General features: G+C 47.2%; 2 protein-coding genes across 2 annotated transcripts in view; one reads left to right on the top strand and one right to left on the bottom strand.

Annotated features, from left to right (window-relative positions):
* rhpn1 (rhophilin, Rho GTPase binding protein 1) overlaps positions 1-13,610 on the top strand; it is a 17,966-nt gene extending 4,356 nt beyond the window's left edge. Inside the window, exons 4-16 of the mRNA XM_076045315.1 lie at positions 3,688-3,816; positions 4,977-5,052; positions 5,640-5,717; positions 5,892-6,016; positions 6,361-6,527; positions 6,611-6,798; positions 7,252-7,408; positions 7,903-8,031; positions 8,428-8,622; positions 8,709-8,785; positions 9,102-9,248; positions 9,661-9,813; positions 9,959-13,610. Of these exons, the coding sequence (XP_075901430.1) occupies positions 3,688-3,816; positions 4,977-5,052; positions 5,640-5,717; positions 5,892-6,016; positions 6,361-6,527; positions 6,611-6,798; positions 7,252-7,408; positions 7,903-8,031; positions 8,428-8,622; positions 8,709-8,785; positions 9,102-9,248; positions 9,661-9,813; positions 9,959-10,168 (1,831 nt within the window). The 3' untranslated portion in view covers positions 10,169-13,610. The remainder of the gene's footprint in view (positions 1-3,687; positions 3,817-4,976; positions 5,053-5,639; positions 5,718-5,891; positions 6,017-6,360; positions 6,528-6,610; positions 6,799-7,251; positions 7,409-7,902; positions 8,032-8,427; positions 8,623-8,708; positions 8,786-9,101; positions 9,249-9,660; positions 9,814-9,958) is intronic.
* Positions 13,611-13,865: 255 nt separating this feature from the next.
* atpaf1 (ATP synthase mitochondrial F1 complex assembly factor 1) lies at positions 13,866-16,715 on the bottom strand. Its single transcript, XM_076045314.1, has 9 exons — positions 16,474-16,715; positions 16,272-16,380; positions 15,809-15,868; positions 15,510-15,572; positions 15,385-15,435; positions 15,228-15,275; positions 15,045-15,140; positions 14,849-14,956; positions 13,866-14,335 (listed from the first exon to the last, which is right to left on the bottom strand). The coding sequence occupies exons 1-9, from the start codon at positions 16,686-16,688 to the stop codon at positions 14,153-14,155; spliced, it is 933 nt and encodes a 310-aa protein (XP_075901429.1). The 5' UTR covers positions 16,689-16,715; the 3' UTR covers positions 13,866-14,152.
* Positions 16,716-18,142: the final 1,427 nt, after the last annotated feature.

Here is an 18,142-nt window from a genome sequence, read left to right as displayed (position 1 = left end):
CGTCATAGCACTGCGCGAAAGCTCCTCCCAATTCCCAAGGGTCCTCAGGACGCTCCAAATGCGTACTGGGAATGCGCCCTACTGTTAGCCAATTTCCAAGGCTGCACCGCTACTATCCTTCACCTCCTTCTGTATCCCATGATGCTTTGCGTGTTGCTGCAAAGCATCCTGGGATCCTGGGAAGTCAGCTGAAATTAGCGCCATCTACTGGCAAAGACACGACATATAAATTTAAGTATTGAAGTTTCACATAAAATATTCAGTTTTTAACGTAGGGTTTTTATTTATTTGATCATCCAGCGACATCGTTAGATGGCGAACCAATGGTTAGCTTGATGCTTGATGCGACAAAACATTTCAGCCATATTGGAGAGGTTTTTCCAAGTGGAGATGTTTCCATCACCAGTTTTCATTCATTCATCTTCCATACCCGCTTCTTCCCGAGCTCAGGGTCCTGGGGCTCTGCTGGAGCCTCTCCCAGCTGTCTTAGGGCAAAGGCAGGGTGACACCCTGGACAAGTCGCCAGTATAGATAGAAACACATAGAAACAAACACTCACATGCACACCTATGGGAAATTTAGAGTGTTCAATTGACCTCACATACATGTTTTTGGAGCATGGGAGGAAGCCGGAGAAGCCGGAGAGAACCCACGCAGACACAGGGGGAACATGCAAGCTCCACACAGAAAGGTCCCAGGCCCGGAATCGAACCCAGAACCTTCTTGCTGTGAGGCGGCGGCGCTAATCGCTGCGCCACCGCGCTGTCCATCACCAGTCTCTTATCGCGATATTTAGGTTTTGCTCAATTCTAGGGGTGATGGAAACAGCTGGTGTGGCTCCTGAGTGGTTATTTTCATCATGTGACAGGGAACTCGGTGACGCTCGGTAGTCAGTTTGAAGTCAGGATTCCATTTCGTCGTCGTTTGCCTCCAGTCGTGCAGTATTCAGAAATCCTGCAAAGCTGCGTTAAAACAAAGGCCAGTTACAGCCGTCGTCCATTTGAGTTGTAGACAGTGTGTGTGAAAGAAAGAGGAAGCCCCGCCCACCCCTCACCCAGCAGGCAGCACACTGAGCCTGCCAGCCTGTAATCAGCAGGCTTTGTGTCCACTCTCTGCCCAGTTCCCATGCAGAGCTGCAGAGCTGCAGAGCTCATCCCCCACTCCTCTGTCTGGCACACGCACACCTTTTTGTCTGCTCACCCCTTTTCCGCTGAACTGGATTTGTGCACACACACACACACACACACACACACACACACACACACACACACACACAAGCACTTGTTTTCACCTCACTTGCTCTAGAACTCTCCCAGAAGTGGGTCGAGAGGGGGTGGTGGGTGAAATGTTAATTATATCCATAAAATGGGTTGAGCGATGATCAGCGTGTGATGGCCGGGCTGTCAGTCGTGGCTGCTTTGTCAGTTTATTCAGTACAAAAGTGCTGCAGCAGCAGCAGCAGCAGCAGCAGCACAACAACAGGCAGTCAGCTGTTTTTATCAGCACATGGAGGTTTTTTCCCTGGAGAACATCTCCAGCTGACAGTGGAGCTGCACAGGTGCTGCTTGAAGGAGCTGTTTGGCAACACATTGACAGCTGACTAATCAGATTGTCCTTGACTTGATCCTAGATAGAGGTGTGTGTGTGTGTGTGTGTGTGTGTGTGTGTGTGTGTGTGTGTGTGTGTGTGTGTGTTGCAATAGGACAAGTGAAGGCTAAACCCCCAATACTTACCGTCTGTGTGTTTTTAGCTGGTTTGGTTTCACTTTGTAAAAAACTATTATATTGTTTATTTACACCGGCAGTTGACTAAGAAGAACGATGGTGGTTTATGTAGTGAAGGGTTTTGGCTTTACTTCCTTTATAATGGCCCCTCCACCTCTGCTCATGGAAGCAGAGGACCTTCTTGTTCCTCTCATGCTAGCCTGGCTGTTGCTCACAGCCGCTGCTCGGTACTTTGTCGATGCACCTTTGGCAGCAATGACAGCCTCAGGTCTTCTCCAGTGTGATCCTCAAAGCCTGGCAGCTTCACCCACTCCTCTGTGCACCACCTTCCAAGCTCCATCAGGTTGGACGGGAAGCATCAGTCGTTTCCAGATCTCTGCAGAGATGTTCCATCAGATTCAAGGACATCCACAGAGTTGTCCTGAAGCCACTTCCTGTCCATATCCCTGCTGAAAGATGAAGCGTCACCCCAGTCTGAGGTTAAGAAGAGGATCAAGGATGTATGTTTAGACTGCTGCATTCATCTTTTCCTCTATGCTGACTGGTCTCCCACTTCCTGCCTCTGAAAAACATCCTCACAGCTCGGATGGTGCTGGTGCAGTGCTGGTGTGGTGCTGGTTTCCTCCACATGACGCCTTGCATCAAGAGTTCAATCACTGAGCAGTGCCTTCTGTCTGGCCTCCCTGCAGGCCTGATTGGTGGATTTCTGCAGTGATGATTGTCCTTCTGGAAGGTTCTCTTCTCCTCACAGAGGAACTCTGGAGCTCGGACCAAGTGACCATCAGGTTCTTGGTCAAGACCCTTCTCTCCAAATCACTCAGTTTATATGCTGGTCAGCTCTAGTAAGAGCCCCGCTGGTTCCAAGCTTCTATCAGTGATGGATGATGGAGACCACTGGGACATTGGTAACACATAGTCATCTTCATCTCTTCAGCTATCAGCAGTTAAATCTGTTGTTAGTCGACGACTACTAAGATATTGTGACTCTCTTCCATGAACTGCTCTTCCTCTTTTCTTCTAGCAGTAAAACACCGAACTAAGGAGAGGCAAGTGTCCCTCCAAAGAAGATGACATTCTCTCTAGAAGAGCTGATCTGTATCTGCTTGTCAATGCTCACCCAAACAGCGGTAATCTCAACTGTAGTGTGTCACCTTTGTCTTTGCCTCCTGTTGATGTCCTGGGCCTGCAGACTGATGAGTGCCGGTGATTAAGGTCTGGGTCATCGGTTACGAGAACAGCGGTGGTGATGTGTCATGTTTCCCGGAGCTGCTCAGAACCTCCAGTGCGTGCAGTGTGAGCTGGTTCAGTTCTCAGACCCTCCCCATGGTCACTGGAGCCAGAGTGAGGGGCTCCAATAAAAGGAGGAGTGGATGATGGAGGAGGGGGTGGACAGAGGAGGCTGGTGCATTCATTAAAGACGGGCTTTTTGTCCTCAGTCAGCTGCTCAGTGTGCACGAGGGACAAATACTTTCATGACATTGTAGAGAAGTTCCACCTCTTGTCGGCTGATGTCTCCAATAGTAAGCGGCTCACAAAGCAAGCGCAAAAAAAAACAGAAGCTCTTTAGGCAGGAATACAGGGACTGATGAATGAGAATCTGTGGCTTGACCTCAGTCTGAGCAATGAAGCAGATTTCAATGCCGTGATGGTTCTGTGGTCTGTGGACAGTCACATAGGCGAGCAGCCCAGACGAGGCCTGATTCTGGAGCAGGTTCTACATTAGCTGCATGGCTTGGTGTTCTTTGCATGCTCCTCTGTCCTCAGCAGCCAGCAGCTGTGTTTGGAACACAGTAACCGTCAGGTGGCGTTGCCAAACTGCTGAAATAAACAGAGCCACAAACCCACAAAGAGGTCATTGTTCCCATGAGAAAGTACATTAGTTTAAACAAATACTCCAGTTGGTTCACGGGTGTGTGTGTGTGTGTGTGTGTGTGTGCGCGTGCGTGCGTGTGTGTGCTCGCAGGGCGACGACTAATAACAAGGTGAAGGAGACGGTGGCTCTGGAGCTCAGCTTCGTCAACTCCAACCTGCAGCTGCTGAAGGAGGAGCTGGAGGAACTCAACAGCAACATGGAGATCTACCAGACAGACAGGTGCACATCACACACACATTCACTTCAGTCTCTGTTTGGATGCTGATGGAAACTGGCTGCAATCACAACGCTTGCATCCAAATTAAGGCCGTCGAAGTTAACGTGTGAGTAACGCGTGAATAACGCATTAACTCAAACTCCTTTTAACGGCAAACATTTTGTTTTACGTTCTTTTTTTCACATCGTCCATCCTGACTTGACGGCGACTCGTCTCTGCCTCTCTCGCTCTTTCCTTGTTTGCTTGTGTGTTTAGACACCCAAAACCCCCCAAAATATAACGTACACAAATACGATCGCATTTGTCAATTGTATTGTATATTTTATTTTGAAAATTAACCAGTTAAAATCCCGTCCAGCTTGACTGGTCCATGACTCATGCAGGTGCGAGCGATCCGCTTTGACTCCGGTGTGAACGACACCATTGGTTAACGAGGACGTTTTGTTTTGTTTTGTTTTGTTTTGTTTTGTTTTGTTTTGTTTTTGGAACATTACGATGGAAATAAAAATAGAATATTTCCATGATGGAATTATTCCTGTCCTCTCCAATTTTTCCTCGAGTATAAGAAGCACAGTAAATATCTTGTTAAGTTACATATAGAGCTGGGTAAAAAAAAAAAAGTGCAATTAATTTGCGATTAATCGTGAGTTAACTCAGGACGCTAATGCTAGTAATCACGATTAAAAACTTGAATGGGCTGACAGCTCTGATGGAAATGGAATCCCTGTATGTGCCATTTGGTGAAAGCTCTTTGCTTTCGGCTGCAACCTGCAACGTTGTGTAGTTCAGGTCCTGCTGTTCAGGCCATGAGACTATCGAAGACAACAGTGTTCACAAGCAAGCTTGTCCTCCTGTAGCCGGGGTGATGGGAGGGATAAATCCCCTGATTAGAGTGTCATTATGGACCCCGTGGCGTGTGTGTGTGTGTGTGTTAATGGGCGGTGATGAATGGGACGACTGGGAGCTGCCCAGGCTGCAGGGGTTAATACTGGGATTGTTAATACTGGGATTTAGCTGGGCTCATTAGCAGGATGAGGCGGTGAAGATGAACAGATGGCCGTGACCTGGCTGACTGGAGGCTCACATGTCGACACACTCACTGCCCCCAAAATACACACACACTGTGCACGCACCCACACTGTACCTGTGTGTGTCTTCACAGCGAGGCCATCAACGTCCCCATGATCCCACTGGGACTGAAGGAAACCAAAGAAGTGGACTTTACGCTTTGCATCCAGGTGAAGACAAGATCACGTCTTTCATTCAAAGTACATCAACATTCAAAGCAGCAAAACAGTTGTAACGTACAATGCAATAAAATAAAACGGTAAGGAAAAAATGGCAATAGAATGTATGAGTATAGCCAGTAGGTGGAGTCTTGGACTGGGCCACAGTGAACAGTGTCTTCAGCCTGAGCAGACCTCAGATCTTCAGGAAAGTTGTCCCACAGATGAGGAGCAGAACAACTGACTGTTGCCTCTCCTTTGATTGGCTCTTGGTCTTGGCACTCACAGCAAAGCAGTTGATGTCGACCTCAGGGGTCTGGATGCTCCGTAACGAACCAGTAGACCAAGCAGATATTTTTGCTCCAAGACCATTCAGTGCTCTGTAGACCAGCAGGGATCTTCAGATCTATCCTGTGACTCACAGGAAGCCATTGCCCTCATCCATGTGATCCTTCCAAAATAAATCTCTAACCTTAGGTTTTATTAGCAAAATGGTTGAATCAGAAATATGCTCTGGTTTTGTTTCTAAACTGCAGGAAGTGCACAGCAAAGGTTTGAAAGAATGCACAATTGCTGATTTTACATTGTGTGTCTTCCAGGACTTCATCTGCGAGCACTACGGAGAGGACAGTTCTCTGTACGACAAGGAGATCAGGGAGCTTATGGAGCTCAGACAGGTTCATAACTCACCTCATCCTACTTCATCCAACACAAAGCTCTCATGTGGAGCAGTAATAAATACATTCTTCATAACGGGGATGATTGTGTGCTTCCTCTCAGCTGGGAAACCCACAGGCAGAGCGTTGACGGATTCTGTATCTGTGTGTTTGTGTGTGTGTGTGTGTGTCCAGGCCATGCGAACCCCCAGCCGGAACCACGCTGGCCTGGAGCTCCTGATGGAGTACTACAACCAGATGTACTACCTGGACCAGCGCTTCTTCCCGCCACACAGGACCCTGGGAGTGCACTTTCACTGGTAGCTTCCTCACTCAGCACCTGTGGACACATGGTTGCTTTATATTGTACTGCGAGTATACACTGTATGTATGGGCAGTATGTTGAGCTTCAACCAATAGAAACATCTTAAATGAAGCCAAGTATCACACGCTGGGACTTTGAATCCAAAAGAGGAGAAAAGTGTCCTTGTATTCCAGAGCTTCAGTCCCTCAGGGAAGCAGTTCACTCCATGGTTCTCCTGAGAACCAGGCCTGTGTTGAAGCCTGGTTCTCTTTCTAAACACCCTGTAGCATTGGGGATAAACTCCACTGTAGTGACAGTGATGACAGGAACTGGACGCCCTCTGCTCTGCCTATCCACCAGGTACGACTCTCTGACGGGCGTCCCGTCCTGTCAGCGGACGCTGGCCTTCGAGAAAGGCAGCGTGCTCTTCAACATCGGCGCTCTGTACACCCAGATGGGGGCGCGACAGGACCGCTCCGCAGCCGCCGGCATAGACCGAGCCATCGATGCCTTCCAGAGAGCAGCCGGTGCGGGCAACTACCAAACTACCAAACACATTGACTGCGCCATGTCCCAACATCTCCTTTATGGAACTGCTTCACTTCTTCAGGTGCTTTCAATTACCTCAAGGAGAACTTCTCCAACGCTCCCAGCCTGGACATGAGCAGTCCCTCCCTGTGTATGCTGGTGCGGCTGATGATTGCCCAGGTGCAGGAGTGTGTGTTTGAGCGGGTGACCCTCACCACGCAGGACGCACACTTCACCTCCCAACTGCGACTGGCAAAGGAGTCTGCACGGGCAAGTCCACAAACCCCAGCTCTCAGAACTCTATCAGCCCTGCATGGCATTGGTCCGACCTCCCCTAACCCTAGCCCTAACCCTAGTCCGACCTCCCCTAACCCCAACACCAACCCTAACCCTAACCCTAGTCTGACCTACCTTAACCCCAACACCAACCCTAACCCTAGTATGACCTACCCTAACACCAACACCAACCCTAACCCTAACCCTAGTCCGACCTCCCCTAACCCTAACCCTAACCCTAGTCTGACCTCCCCTAACACCAACCCCAACACCAACCCTAACCCTAGTATGACCTACCCTAAACCCAACACCAACCCTAACACTAATAGTAGTCTGACCTCCCCCAACACTAGCCCTAACCCCAACTACCAACCATAACCCTAGCCCTAATGGGCTGTTCCCGTCCACTAGTGGTGAATGTCGTGCCTGCTGTGCGTCTTTGTGCAGGTGTCTGACGTCTACCTGATGGTGCAGCAGACCATGGCTCAGCCCCTCATGAAGGACTACGTGCCTTTCTCCTGGGCCTCCATGGTTCAGGTCAAGGCCGAACACTTCCGTGCCCTGTCGCACTACTACGCTGCTGTCGCTCTCTGCGACCACACGTGTAAGACGACACCACGCACCATGTGTTATCTGGGAAGACCCTCCTTCTCCCGGACTCATGTCTGAATTCAAGGTTGATGTGTGTAATATGTGGAGAATTTAAACAAAGAAACAGCGACCTCAAGTGGTTACATTTCAGATTGTAGCATCAGCCCATCAATTCTTAGAAAATAATAACAAACGTTAAATAAAGAAAAAGAGGAGTGTAAAGCATTCTCACGTTGAATGGAGTGAGCAGAGACAGGACTGTGTTTAAAACAGGCTCGCAAACCATAACATCCATATGTTACAGGCCCTTATCATCGTGTCAAGTTGTCAGAAAAAAACTAAACAGCCCAAAGTATGATAAACACATTGCAGGTTTGAATACGTGGCGCTGAAGACACGAGCGGGCGGGACGGGTCGTCCTCTTAACGCGCGCATTAATAAACCGCTGCAGATTAGACCCGTGGCTGGGCTCCGGCCAGTTCTAACTACCAGGGTGACGTTCTGCAGGGTCTGCCGAGGACCAGAGGGAGGCCAGCGAGGAGGCCGAAGCGGCATTCCACCACTTCTACAGCAACGTTCCCGCTGGGCCGCCACTGAGCCAGGTGCTGCGGGACCCTGAGAGAAGGAGGAAGCTCGGTGAGTCCCACCGTAGGCCTGGAGGTTGGTCCTGGTTTCCAGAACACTCTTTAAGGCTCTGGGTCTCAGTCTCGGACTCTGAGACGTTTTTACTGGGTCTGGTCTCAGTCTGGGACTGGATGGACTGGGGGTTTTGGATCAAGACCAGTGGAGACTCAGCCGACACTGTAATAACACGATAATAACAGAAAAGAATCCAGCTGCTGCCTTGTTTGGCTCTGTTGGTGGCACCCAGAGTGACACTCTGCCCCCTCATTCCTAGTTCATGGATTTTGGTCTTGATGCTCTCTGGTCTTGACAATGTCTCGGCCTCGGTTGGTGCCGTCTGGACTACAACACCACCGGTGTTTCATCGGCTGTAGGAAAACAAGCTCCACTTGTGATTCCCTCCTGCAGGTAAGGCCCACCTGCGGCGTGCTGTCATCAGACACGAGGAGGCCATGCGTGTCCACGGCCTGTGTAAGATCTTGAGGAAGATGGACATCCTGCAGGATGTGCTGTCCCTCATGCACAAGCGCTCCCTGGACAAGTACTCGGAAATGGACCGAGAGGACGACTTTGATGAGATAGCCGAAGCTCCGGAGATAGAGTGTAGGTACCTGCGTTGTAAGAAGTGTCCCTCCACGGGATGGTTTGTCCATGTGAGAGTAGATGACCTCCGTGTCCTCTGTTTTCAGCTCAAACACACCAGAAACCAGAAATAACTCCGCCCAACTTCTCAACAGTCCAAGTGACCGACATCTTCCAGAAGCTGGTGAGACGACGACGACGCTGTTAATATCTGTGTTTCCATCGCCGCTAGAATTGTGCAAAAGAGAAAAATATTACAACCATTCTGCACAGCAAACAAACAAACAAAAGCAAAACCATTCAATGGAATCACCGACAAATCTCAATTGTACTTTGTCGAGATTTTATAAACATGGCTTTTATTTTCTTAGAAACTGTCATGGAAATGCAGCTGATGTCTTGCTGCATCTGAAGACCACAGAGACGCACGGGCCTTGTGTTTTTGTGTGATGATGATGATGATGATGATGATGATGATGATGATGATGATGATGATGCAGGGGCCTCTGTCGGTGTTTTGTGCGCGAGCTCGCTGGGGTCCTGTCCACGTCATCTGCCTGCAGTGGGGGGAGGAGGGCCTGGGTCTCACCCTCAGGGGAGACTCCCCTGTTCTGGTGGCTGGTGTGGTTCCTGGAGGCTGCGCAGCGGTGAGAAACTGCTGCACTCTTTTAGTGTGGATGGGTTCGTCTGCGTGATGGTTGCAAGCAACAATGGTTAGATAGTTAGTTTGAAGCTCCTGTGTGTAACATAAGACTTGAGTTGTGATTTTTGTATATTGATATTAGTTAAAGCTTAATACACTGTCTTGCTCCCAGTTAGCTGCCATCTTGCGCCACTATATTTCTAAAGAAGCCTGGTGTGGACAATCCAACCAGGCCAACGTAGTTCACTGGGAACTCAGGAGGGTGAAAAAGTGTTGCTGTTTCTTTTTTAAAATCTCCAAATATTGCACACTTCAAATTTGAAACATATATGATGTACAAATAAGCTTGCCATTGGCCTTTTTCAATAGGGAATTTGCAGAAACAAGTATTTTTCCTTTTCCATATGTTTATGCAGGAGGCTGGACTGCGGGAAGGAGACTATATAGTGTCACTGGATGGGAAGGACTGTAAATGGGCCAAACATGGTGAGGTGGTCCACATGCTAAAAAGCTGCAGCGAGAGAAAAGTGGAGGTCAGTGTGGTCACCTTGCACTCCCACGAAACACAGGTAAATAATATAGATGCATTTGTATTATTATTATTATTATTATTATTATTATTATTATTATTATTATTATTATTATTGCAACTTTCTTCTAAGCTAAGTTAAACTTGTGAGTCATGACCAAGACATTGTCTTTGTGTTGCAACAGGTTGAGAGGAGGGCCGTCATGCTGTCCCACGGCAGCGATAAAGAGAACAGTCAGCAGCGTTTGCTGACAGGAAGTAAAGGCCAGAGCTCCGCCTCCCTGTTGAACTGGAACAGGAAGAAGAAAAGAGACGGCAGCGCGGTGGCTAAGCGATTAGGGAGCACTTTCAGTTTGTCCTTTGGAAGCATCAGAGACAATGAGGCCATGTACTGAGGAGGAGGACGAGCTACTGGGGAACCGCTCAGGGAATCACGAGGTACGAGGACGAGGACAGTGTGCAGAGAAGGGCCAACGTCAGCCTGGTCTGCACAGAGATCACACTCAACGTCAACCAGCTGATCTGTCCTGTCTCACTGGGTGTCACACATTCAGAAAATGTAGCATGTATAATTCAAGAGCACAGACCAAGGAGTTCTGAACTGGTCCTGCCCAATGAGACCAGGATTCTTATGCGGTACTATTACAAGTTCCTCAAACCGGACATTGTTCTGCTAGATTTGTCAACATTTCTGAAAGGTCCAGTGTGTAATATTTGACATGATTTATGATTTTTGTATTGGGAGGATGTGGAATTACCTGAGCAGCGAGGATGACAGAGGTAATGGTGGATGATCGACCTTGATGTGGAGGACCGACCAGCATGGCTTCACTTCTGGAGCTATTGAGCTGTAGGAAGTTGTGATTCATCCACGCTTTGGTCTCCTCCAGACAGGTTGTCAGTGACAGGGCTGTAGGGGGCGTCGGCTCCGTCCTGATGTAAAGCAGCGTGTCATCGGCATAGCAGTGAAATGACACGGCATGCTTGCTGATGACACGGCCGAGGGGGAGAATGAGAGCGGGCCAAGGACACATCCCTGGGGGACACCACAGGTGGCAGGTTGAGGATTTAGCGCCACCAAGGGAGACGCACTCATTAATATACATAGGTGGAGGGTTTTGCTTCCAGTTAGCTGCCATCTTGCACCGCCATATTTCTAAGGAAGCCTGGTGTGGACAATCCAGCTGCCTGACAGCGTGTTTCGTCATCAGGGAGACTGGTTGCATCTTCAAATAAACCACAGAAGAAGAAGAAGGTGGACGAGGTGTCCAGGTTTAGCTGTGCAGGCCACTGTAGTACACTTGCAACTCGGGAGGGGGAGGGAGAGTGAAAGATGCTGCATTCTAAAATGTAACCACTTGATGTCAGTGTTTCTTCTCAAAATGTCCAAATATTGCACACTGGACCTTTAAAGTGGTAACGTCCCATCCTTTTTTTCCCCCGGCTTTGTTACTTGAAGTGACGTTCTGCCCCAGAGCAAACAACATCACCAGAGCCTCACTGACCAATTTCATATCACCATATATCAGATGATGATGGAAATGATGGTATTTGAACTTTACTAGCGGCCAAGGTCCCCAGGACCAGCCAGTACACAACAGACAGACACTGGTCAACCTGCTATCTCAACCTCAGCCCTTTGAATGATAAAGTTGAGGGGACTTTGCTAGAACCTCCCTGTTAAAGTCCTATTCTCATGGGACCAGTATTAGCAGGTGACCTCTGCTAGTTTGTAATAATCACGGAGGACGTCTGTGATCTTTGTCCCGTGCGAAGCCACCATGTCTGTAATTCATAAAGTCAAAATCCCACCGCAAATGACCCAGCATACTTTGCCAAACGCAGTGGTCCAGTGATAACACTGGTCCTGTGTGAACCTGCATCTCCGTGGGTGGGGTGTATTGTTGTTTTCATTGCGCGCCTTTTCTTCTTCTTTCTCAGTTGAAAGATGGAGGCTGTGGGTGAATGATGAGTGGCAGTTTAGGCACAAATACACAGTCTGGTGTCGGTACTGCAAGCCTGTCTTTGATTTGCGTCCAGTCTCCACATCACCGCAGCAGGAGTTCCTCATGTATATCTCCCCAAATCCATGCAGTGACTCCTTGTGCGCCCAGTGTCTGTTCTTTTATTGTGTAGCCGCCATAGGCTGTGTCACAATTCAGGGTCTGCATCCTTGAAAGGAAGCGTCCTCCATCTGAAGGAAGCATCCTCCCAAGGACCCGGCCCCGTTAAAAACTGAATATTTGATGTGAAATTTCAATACTTTAATTTATACGTGGTGTCTTTGCCAGTAGATGGCGCTAATTTCAGCTGACTTCCCAGGATCCCAGGATGCTTTGCAGCAGCATGCAAAGCATCCTGGGACACAGAAGGAGGTGAAGGATAGTAGCGGTGCAGCCTTGGAATGGGCTAACAGTAGGGCGCATTTGGAGCGTCCTTCTGACTTTTGGGAATTGGGAGGAGCATTCACGCAGTGCTATGACGCAACTTCCTTTCAAAATGCAGCCTTGGAAGGATGCAGAGCCTGAACTGAGACACAGCAATGGACTCCCGGTGTTTCTGATTGATGTCTTAGCGTGTGTGATGCACCTGCAGACATCTCGCCTTCTTGATGAGGTTTGCGTCCTGCAGCAGTCCCACCATGCCTGTCTCCACTAACTCCTGACCATGCAGCTTGCAGACAGGTGAATTCACCTCTGCCTCCAGCAAACAAGTGTACGAAGTAATCTGAGCTGAATCAGAAGAAATGTTTTGTTGTTTTCTTTTGTTTGGGAAATCTGTGTTAAATGGTGTGAATGTGGAGTCCCACTTCAAACACGTGATGGTTGCGTCCTTGTAATGTGTCTTCAGACCAACGCTGCGGGGATGAACTGATGTCTTTAGTCCTTTCAATTTCATTACCAAGCACTTGAGAGATGTTTTTTTTTATATTGTTGAGAATGAAAATGCACTGCACTGAAAATGTTAAATGTCGAGTGATGTAGTCGTGGTCCTCCAGCCGTGAACTTGAAACACACTGAGAGGTTGTGTGTCTGTGCTGATTGTGTTGAGAAAAGTCCTGCCACTGTATTGTGTGTCACTCTTGGATGACGTTAGAGACAAATAGGGATCGTAGTGGGGGAAAGAGTGACTTTTTTTTTATTCTTGAAAGGTTTTGATACTCGTAGAATTATGAAACAACGTCTCAGCAGAAACGACCCAGTTCACACTCAAAGTAAAAAAAAAAAAAAACAGTTCCCTTCCTGCTCGTCTTTTGCTCCTCTGGTTTTTCCATCTAATTGGCAGCTTGTGGGCTCATGCGAACATGAATCAGTCACTTGAGGCAAATTGTACCAGTAAAAAAAAAAAAAAAAGCTTGTCAATTTGTATTGTGTGTGATTGTCTGTGCCATGGTGTCCACGTACGGTCTGAGTGCAGGACCTGTTCCTGTTTCCTAGCGAAGACGTTGATTGTGTGCTCTTCATCTTGCAGCACTTGTGATGGAACAAAACAAAGTGAGCAATTACCAAAACAATGAAAGTAATTCCTGTTGAGCTTAAAAAATGATTGCAAATTTACAACATTCTGAGTTTTCACTGTTCAGAACAGGCTGGTACACAAACATCATTGGAAAATGTTCTTCTTTTTTTGTTATTTTTTTTAATGAACGTCCCTCAATGACTGCATTCGGGTTTTGCACTTTTTTTTATGTACCCATACAATAAAAGTGAATGATGGTCAGTGTGTTTGTTCTGTCTCAGATGGAAGTTGCCCTGCCAGAGTCATTATACTGTGCCTCCATCCACCACTTGTGTCTCTTCAGTGTCAGAATCCAAAACCAAAATCTTTTTTTTTTTTTTCAATTAAAATTTTGTCCTTTTCACAAAATCCAAGTATAAACCATCTGAATATGTATCAAAGCAATCGTTCTCTTTGAAAATACAAATACACATTTTTTTTATACTTAGTACTTCGATGCTACGATAGTTAAGAATAGTTACTCTAAAATCTGGTGAAGCTACTTTCCTTTTATATCGGTTCATGCAATTTGATATTTATTCTTCCACAAATACTGTCAGACTGACTGAAAGGGAGAAGACAACGACAACAACGGGTTGACAATGCTTTTAGTTTGAAATAAACAAACATATACTGGTATACACATACACACACATATGGTATACACATATGAAGGTGGTGATGGAAACCACATTGTTTTCTTGTGGTTTCCGTCACAATTGTTGCGCAGGTTTAGCATGAGGATCACGATGATCGCGAAGATCAGACAGTCCATAAAAAGCTTCTGCTGCTGTTGATGTTGTCCACTGCGTGTTGGGAGGCAAAGAGGCTCAACGTCTCTGGAGGCTTTAAATAAGGGGGTAGACACTCTATTGGAATCCCTATGGACCTCCAGGGGGCGCTGCCTGCCCCATGCCACTCTGTTCCAGCTCTGCTATGACTAACATGTGTTTGAAGTCCGCAGGGTGGTGGTTAAAGTTCTCCACCAACTGGAACGTCTCCTTCCTCTGTGTGCCATAGAAGAGCTGCACCTGATTGGCCAAGCACTGAGCCTGGTGGACAGTCTGCAAGGGAGGAGCAAACACAGTGGTCAGGATGTGAATGACAGCTGGGGGGGGAGAGCAACTAGCAATGATTCAATGGACGATGGATCCATTTCCACACTTTTACTCCAAAAACGGAACTCGAAGTGCAGAACATCTTCCGAATAGCTACAAACAGGTTGCGACGTGAACGTCCCTGAATGTAAAGTGATCTCCATAAACTAACGATTAAAAAATACTTTTAGGATTTGACTCCAGATCTCCACTCACTGCCTGTCGCAGCTTGAGTGGCATCATAATTGTGCTGATTCCATAATGAGCTTCCTTTGCCCTCACTTATGATTCTAAATCGATGATGGATTTTATCGCTCCGTTGTCGCAGCTCCACCTTGCTTGCTGAAGCACCATCCTGACCTGCAGCTACGAGAACCTCCACCAAAGACAAGAAGAACGTCCTGCATCCTGGATGGTCTCCACGCCAAAACACATAACCTGCTGCCAAGTGAATGTAAGATACAATGTAGCGAGACTCACTATGAACTTGGGGTCCATCTCAGCGGTCATGAGGACCAAACCCTTGCTGTCCTTCAGCTCTGGGTAGTGGTAGAGGATGAGCTGGCTGGGAGCATTTTCACCCATCGTCTGGGGGGGGGGGGCAAAGAGAAAACTCGGCATGACAGCAGGAAAAGTGTAGACAGGGGTATAGAATTCCAGCAGCTGTTGACTTTACCTGGACGTTAATGAGGGAAGTGAAGTGGAGCTCATGTTTGGACCACTGGCCCACAAAGAACTCGTAACCTTCCTGCCGCGGCAAAGCGTAGAGAAACTGCAAGAGACGGAAACCCACGGCAGTGAAACCACGGCAGCAAAGACCTGGAAGTCAAAACATCACACATCTGTAACGACATCTCACCATCTGACAAGCCTGGGATCTGGTGAAGATCGAGTCATAGACGGCAGCCTGGAGAAGTAAAATAACGATAATAATAATAATCAAGCCGATGTGACACACGAGATGGGATTTGAACGGCCGTGCAGTGTGTTGTGTGGGGGGGCGGGGGGGGACTCACTGGGATGACGGCACTGACGGTGTCCTTGGTGGAGAAATATTTCATCCAAAGCTGAGAGAAGGAAACACGGGTTAGAGAAAAACCAGAAAAGACACCAGGAAGTGGTGAGAATCCATCAGGCGCACCTCTGTGATCTCTTCCTCCGTCTTCTCTGAGACCAAGTCCATGTTGAGGATGGAGCTCAGGGACTGAAGAACAACACAATTACAACTCGTCGCCTTCATTCACTGATATCCAACATCATGATTGCCCTGTGTGCAGTTCTAGGGGTGATGGAAGCGCCGCTACAGACTGGACTGGATGCTTGGGTCAAGCTAAAGGACGACCAGGTCCTGTGTGATTCACCCTTGACCTCAGGACCATGCAGACTGACAGGTGTCAGGGATCGAGGACGACGTGCCAGAAGTCAAAGTCACCAGCTCACCTTGTTCTTGGTGAAACCAGCCGACGTTCCCTCTGCTGCCGCCTGGTCTCTCTGCTCCAACTGCAAAACACAGCATCAAACACGTGACGTGACGTGACGTGAACACTGAACCAGAAGACCAAGCAGAGAGGAGAGCGCTCACTCAGACGCAGTCTGGGGTCGAAACTCGTAATTCTGAGAAAAGATCTCAGAATTACAAGACCAGGATCTCGTCATTAGGAGATAAAGGGAAGGAAAAAAAGGAAACGCCTGACCAATGCTTTCTAATCAGTGGCCAGTGATGGCGCTATCGCAGTCAATCTGCTGTTACTACCTGAGACACTGGGAAATTCTAGCGTTTCTATAAACTGAGGATGCTATTAATAGATACATAACTATGAGATCTTTTCTCGTAGTTATGAGATTCTGAGACTGATTGGGAATAAACAACTGAACATTTCATTGCGTGTCGTTGCAGCGCCACCTCCTGTTCCATGAGTCTGATGAAATCCGCCTGCTTGGAGTGGCCCAGCACTTCATGCTTGGCCTGGTGTCGTCCCTCCTCGCGGGCTTTGTACTCCTCTGGCCTCGCGCTGAAAACAAGCGGGTCAGAAATCAGCTGATCAGGAGACAAAACGACGTGAATGAAAAGTGACGCTGACGCGCGGCTCCGCTGGCCCGCTCACCTGCGCAGCCTCTGGATCTTGTCCTGGTACTTGTTGTAGAACGGGTTCTCGTCCAGTTCCGGCTCCTTCCGCACCGAGAAGGCCCGGAAGTGCGGCGGTATCGTCCCAGGGATTAATGCACGAATGCCGGTGGCCCGGACCGCTAACATTCCCCGGTACAAACATGACATCTGCACCAAGGCCGCCGCCATTTTTCCATCGCAGCCGTCCACCATGAATGGCGCTCCGGTAGGGGACAATCGACTCAAACAAGGTTCCGACCTAAACACTGGGTAAATATTATTGATTCATTCTTAATGTTTCTTCTTATCGTTTCTTCCCACATATCCGTGGTTTATTCTAATGTAACATTTATTCAACACTTCCATCAGCTCTTTTAACTTCACATCACTCTGCCTGTGTGTGCATCGCTTAAATCCGTCCGTCCCCCCCGAACAACAACATAAAACCGGAGCGATACTTCTATTGTTACAGTTATTGTGCGTAGCTAGTGTCTCTAAAGGCCTAAATGACAAATTATCATGATATATTAATGCGTTTGTCTGACAAATTACTGAATAATTTGTTTCTTCTACTATGCGATTTTTGAAAAAGAAGAAGAAGAAGAAGAAGAAGAAGAAGAAGATTTTATATCATTTTAACTGGATAATGTTTCCTTGGAAGTTGATTCCATTGTTTGTTTGTTAGTCTAACACAGTTTTTTAGTGTCTTATCTATATTAGGGTGACCATATTTTGATTAGCAAAAGATCAGGATGCTTGGCCTGGCAATGAGATACTCACGATTTACTCAAGGATGCTTGATAATTTCACTGTATTTAAAGTATGCCTCCTCTCTGGACGGCTGGAAAATTGTAATTATTAATTATTGTTAGTATTAAATATTATTATTATTAGATGGGAAAAGAGACAAGACAGTTCGATTGTGTTCATGATGTCTTCAGCTTTTATAGGTTTGTGTCTTTATTTTGTTCAGACAAGGGCTCTGTTTGTCCAACCTTGACATGTTTTGGCGGAGCTCCTCAGAAGAATCACTCGGTGGTGTTCTGTGTGTGATTCGTCTTTATCAGCTGATAAAGACAGAATAAACAGAACCCTTGTCTGAACAAAAAAAGGATGTACACTTAGACAGACAGAACCAGAACAGGCCGCTCAAGAAAAGTCTTAAAAACCAGGACGTGTGGTCGCACTAATTTATCTGCAAATAACTTTGATTTGCTGTTATTATGATTCACACTTATATTTAATAGAACATGTTTTGGTATTAATAGTTCAAGTTGAAACGCTGCTGACATTCAAGAGGGGAAATTAGTATATATTCTATGTGGCCATTAAGATATATTGTGATCTGTAATATCCAAGTAATAGAAAGTCTACCACTTCACAGCGGTTGATTGATGCTCTTGCCTGCTCATTCCGCTAGGGGTCATTGTATCTCTTCACTGGAAGCGACGTTCGTCCAACTCAATATTGATATGACTGCTGGTTAAACCTCCTCAGTGCGGCAGTGATTCTAATATATTCTCATCAATTCAAGTCAAAAAAAAAAAAAAAAAATCAAACTGTAAAGTTGTTTAAAGACAACTGGATCACAATTATGTGTACTTGCAGTAATGTGTTTACGTTGAGCAATATTTTTGTTTTCTTCTGAAATTGTCAAGCGATGCACC

This window comes from Nelusetta ayraudi, unplaced genomic scaffold, assembly GCF_046127955.1.
Source record: "Nelusetta ayraudi isolate G7.1 ecotype Tasmania unplaced genomic scaffold, CSIRO-AGI_Nayr_v1 ptg000084l, whole genome shotgun sequence".
Classification (NCBI taxonomy): Eukaryota; Metazoa; Chordata; class Actinopteri; order Tetraodontiformes; family Monacanthidae; genus Nelusetta; species Nelusetta ayraudi.
The sequence above is the reverse complement of the archived record's forward strand: the minus strand, read 5'-3'. Positions and strand labels throughout refer to the sequence as shown.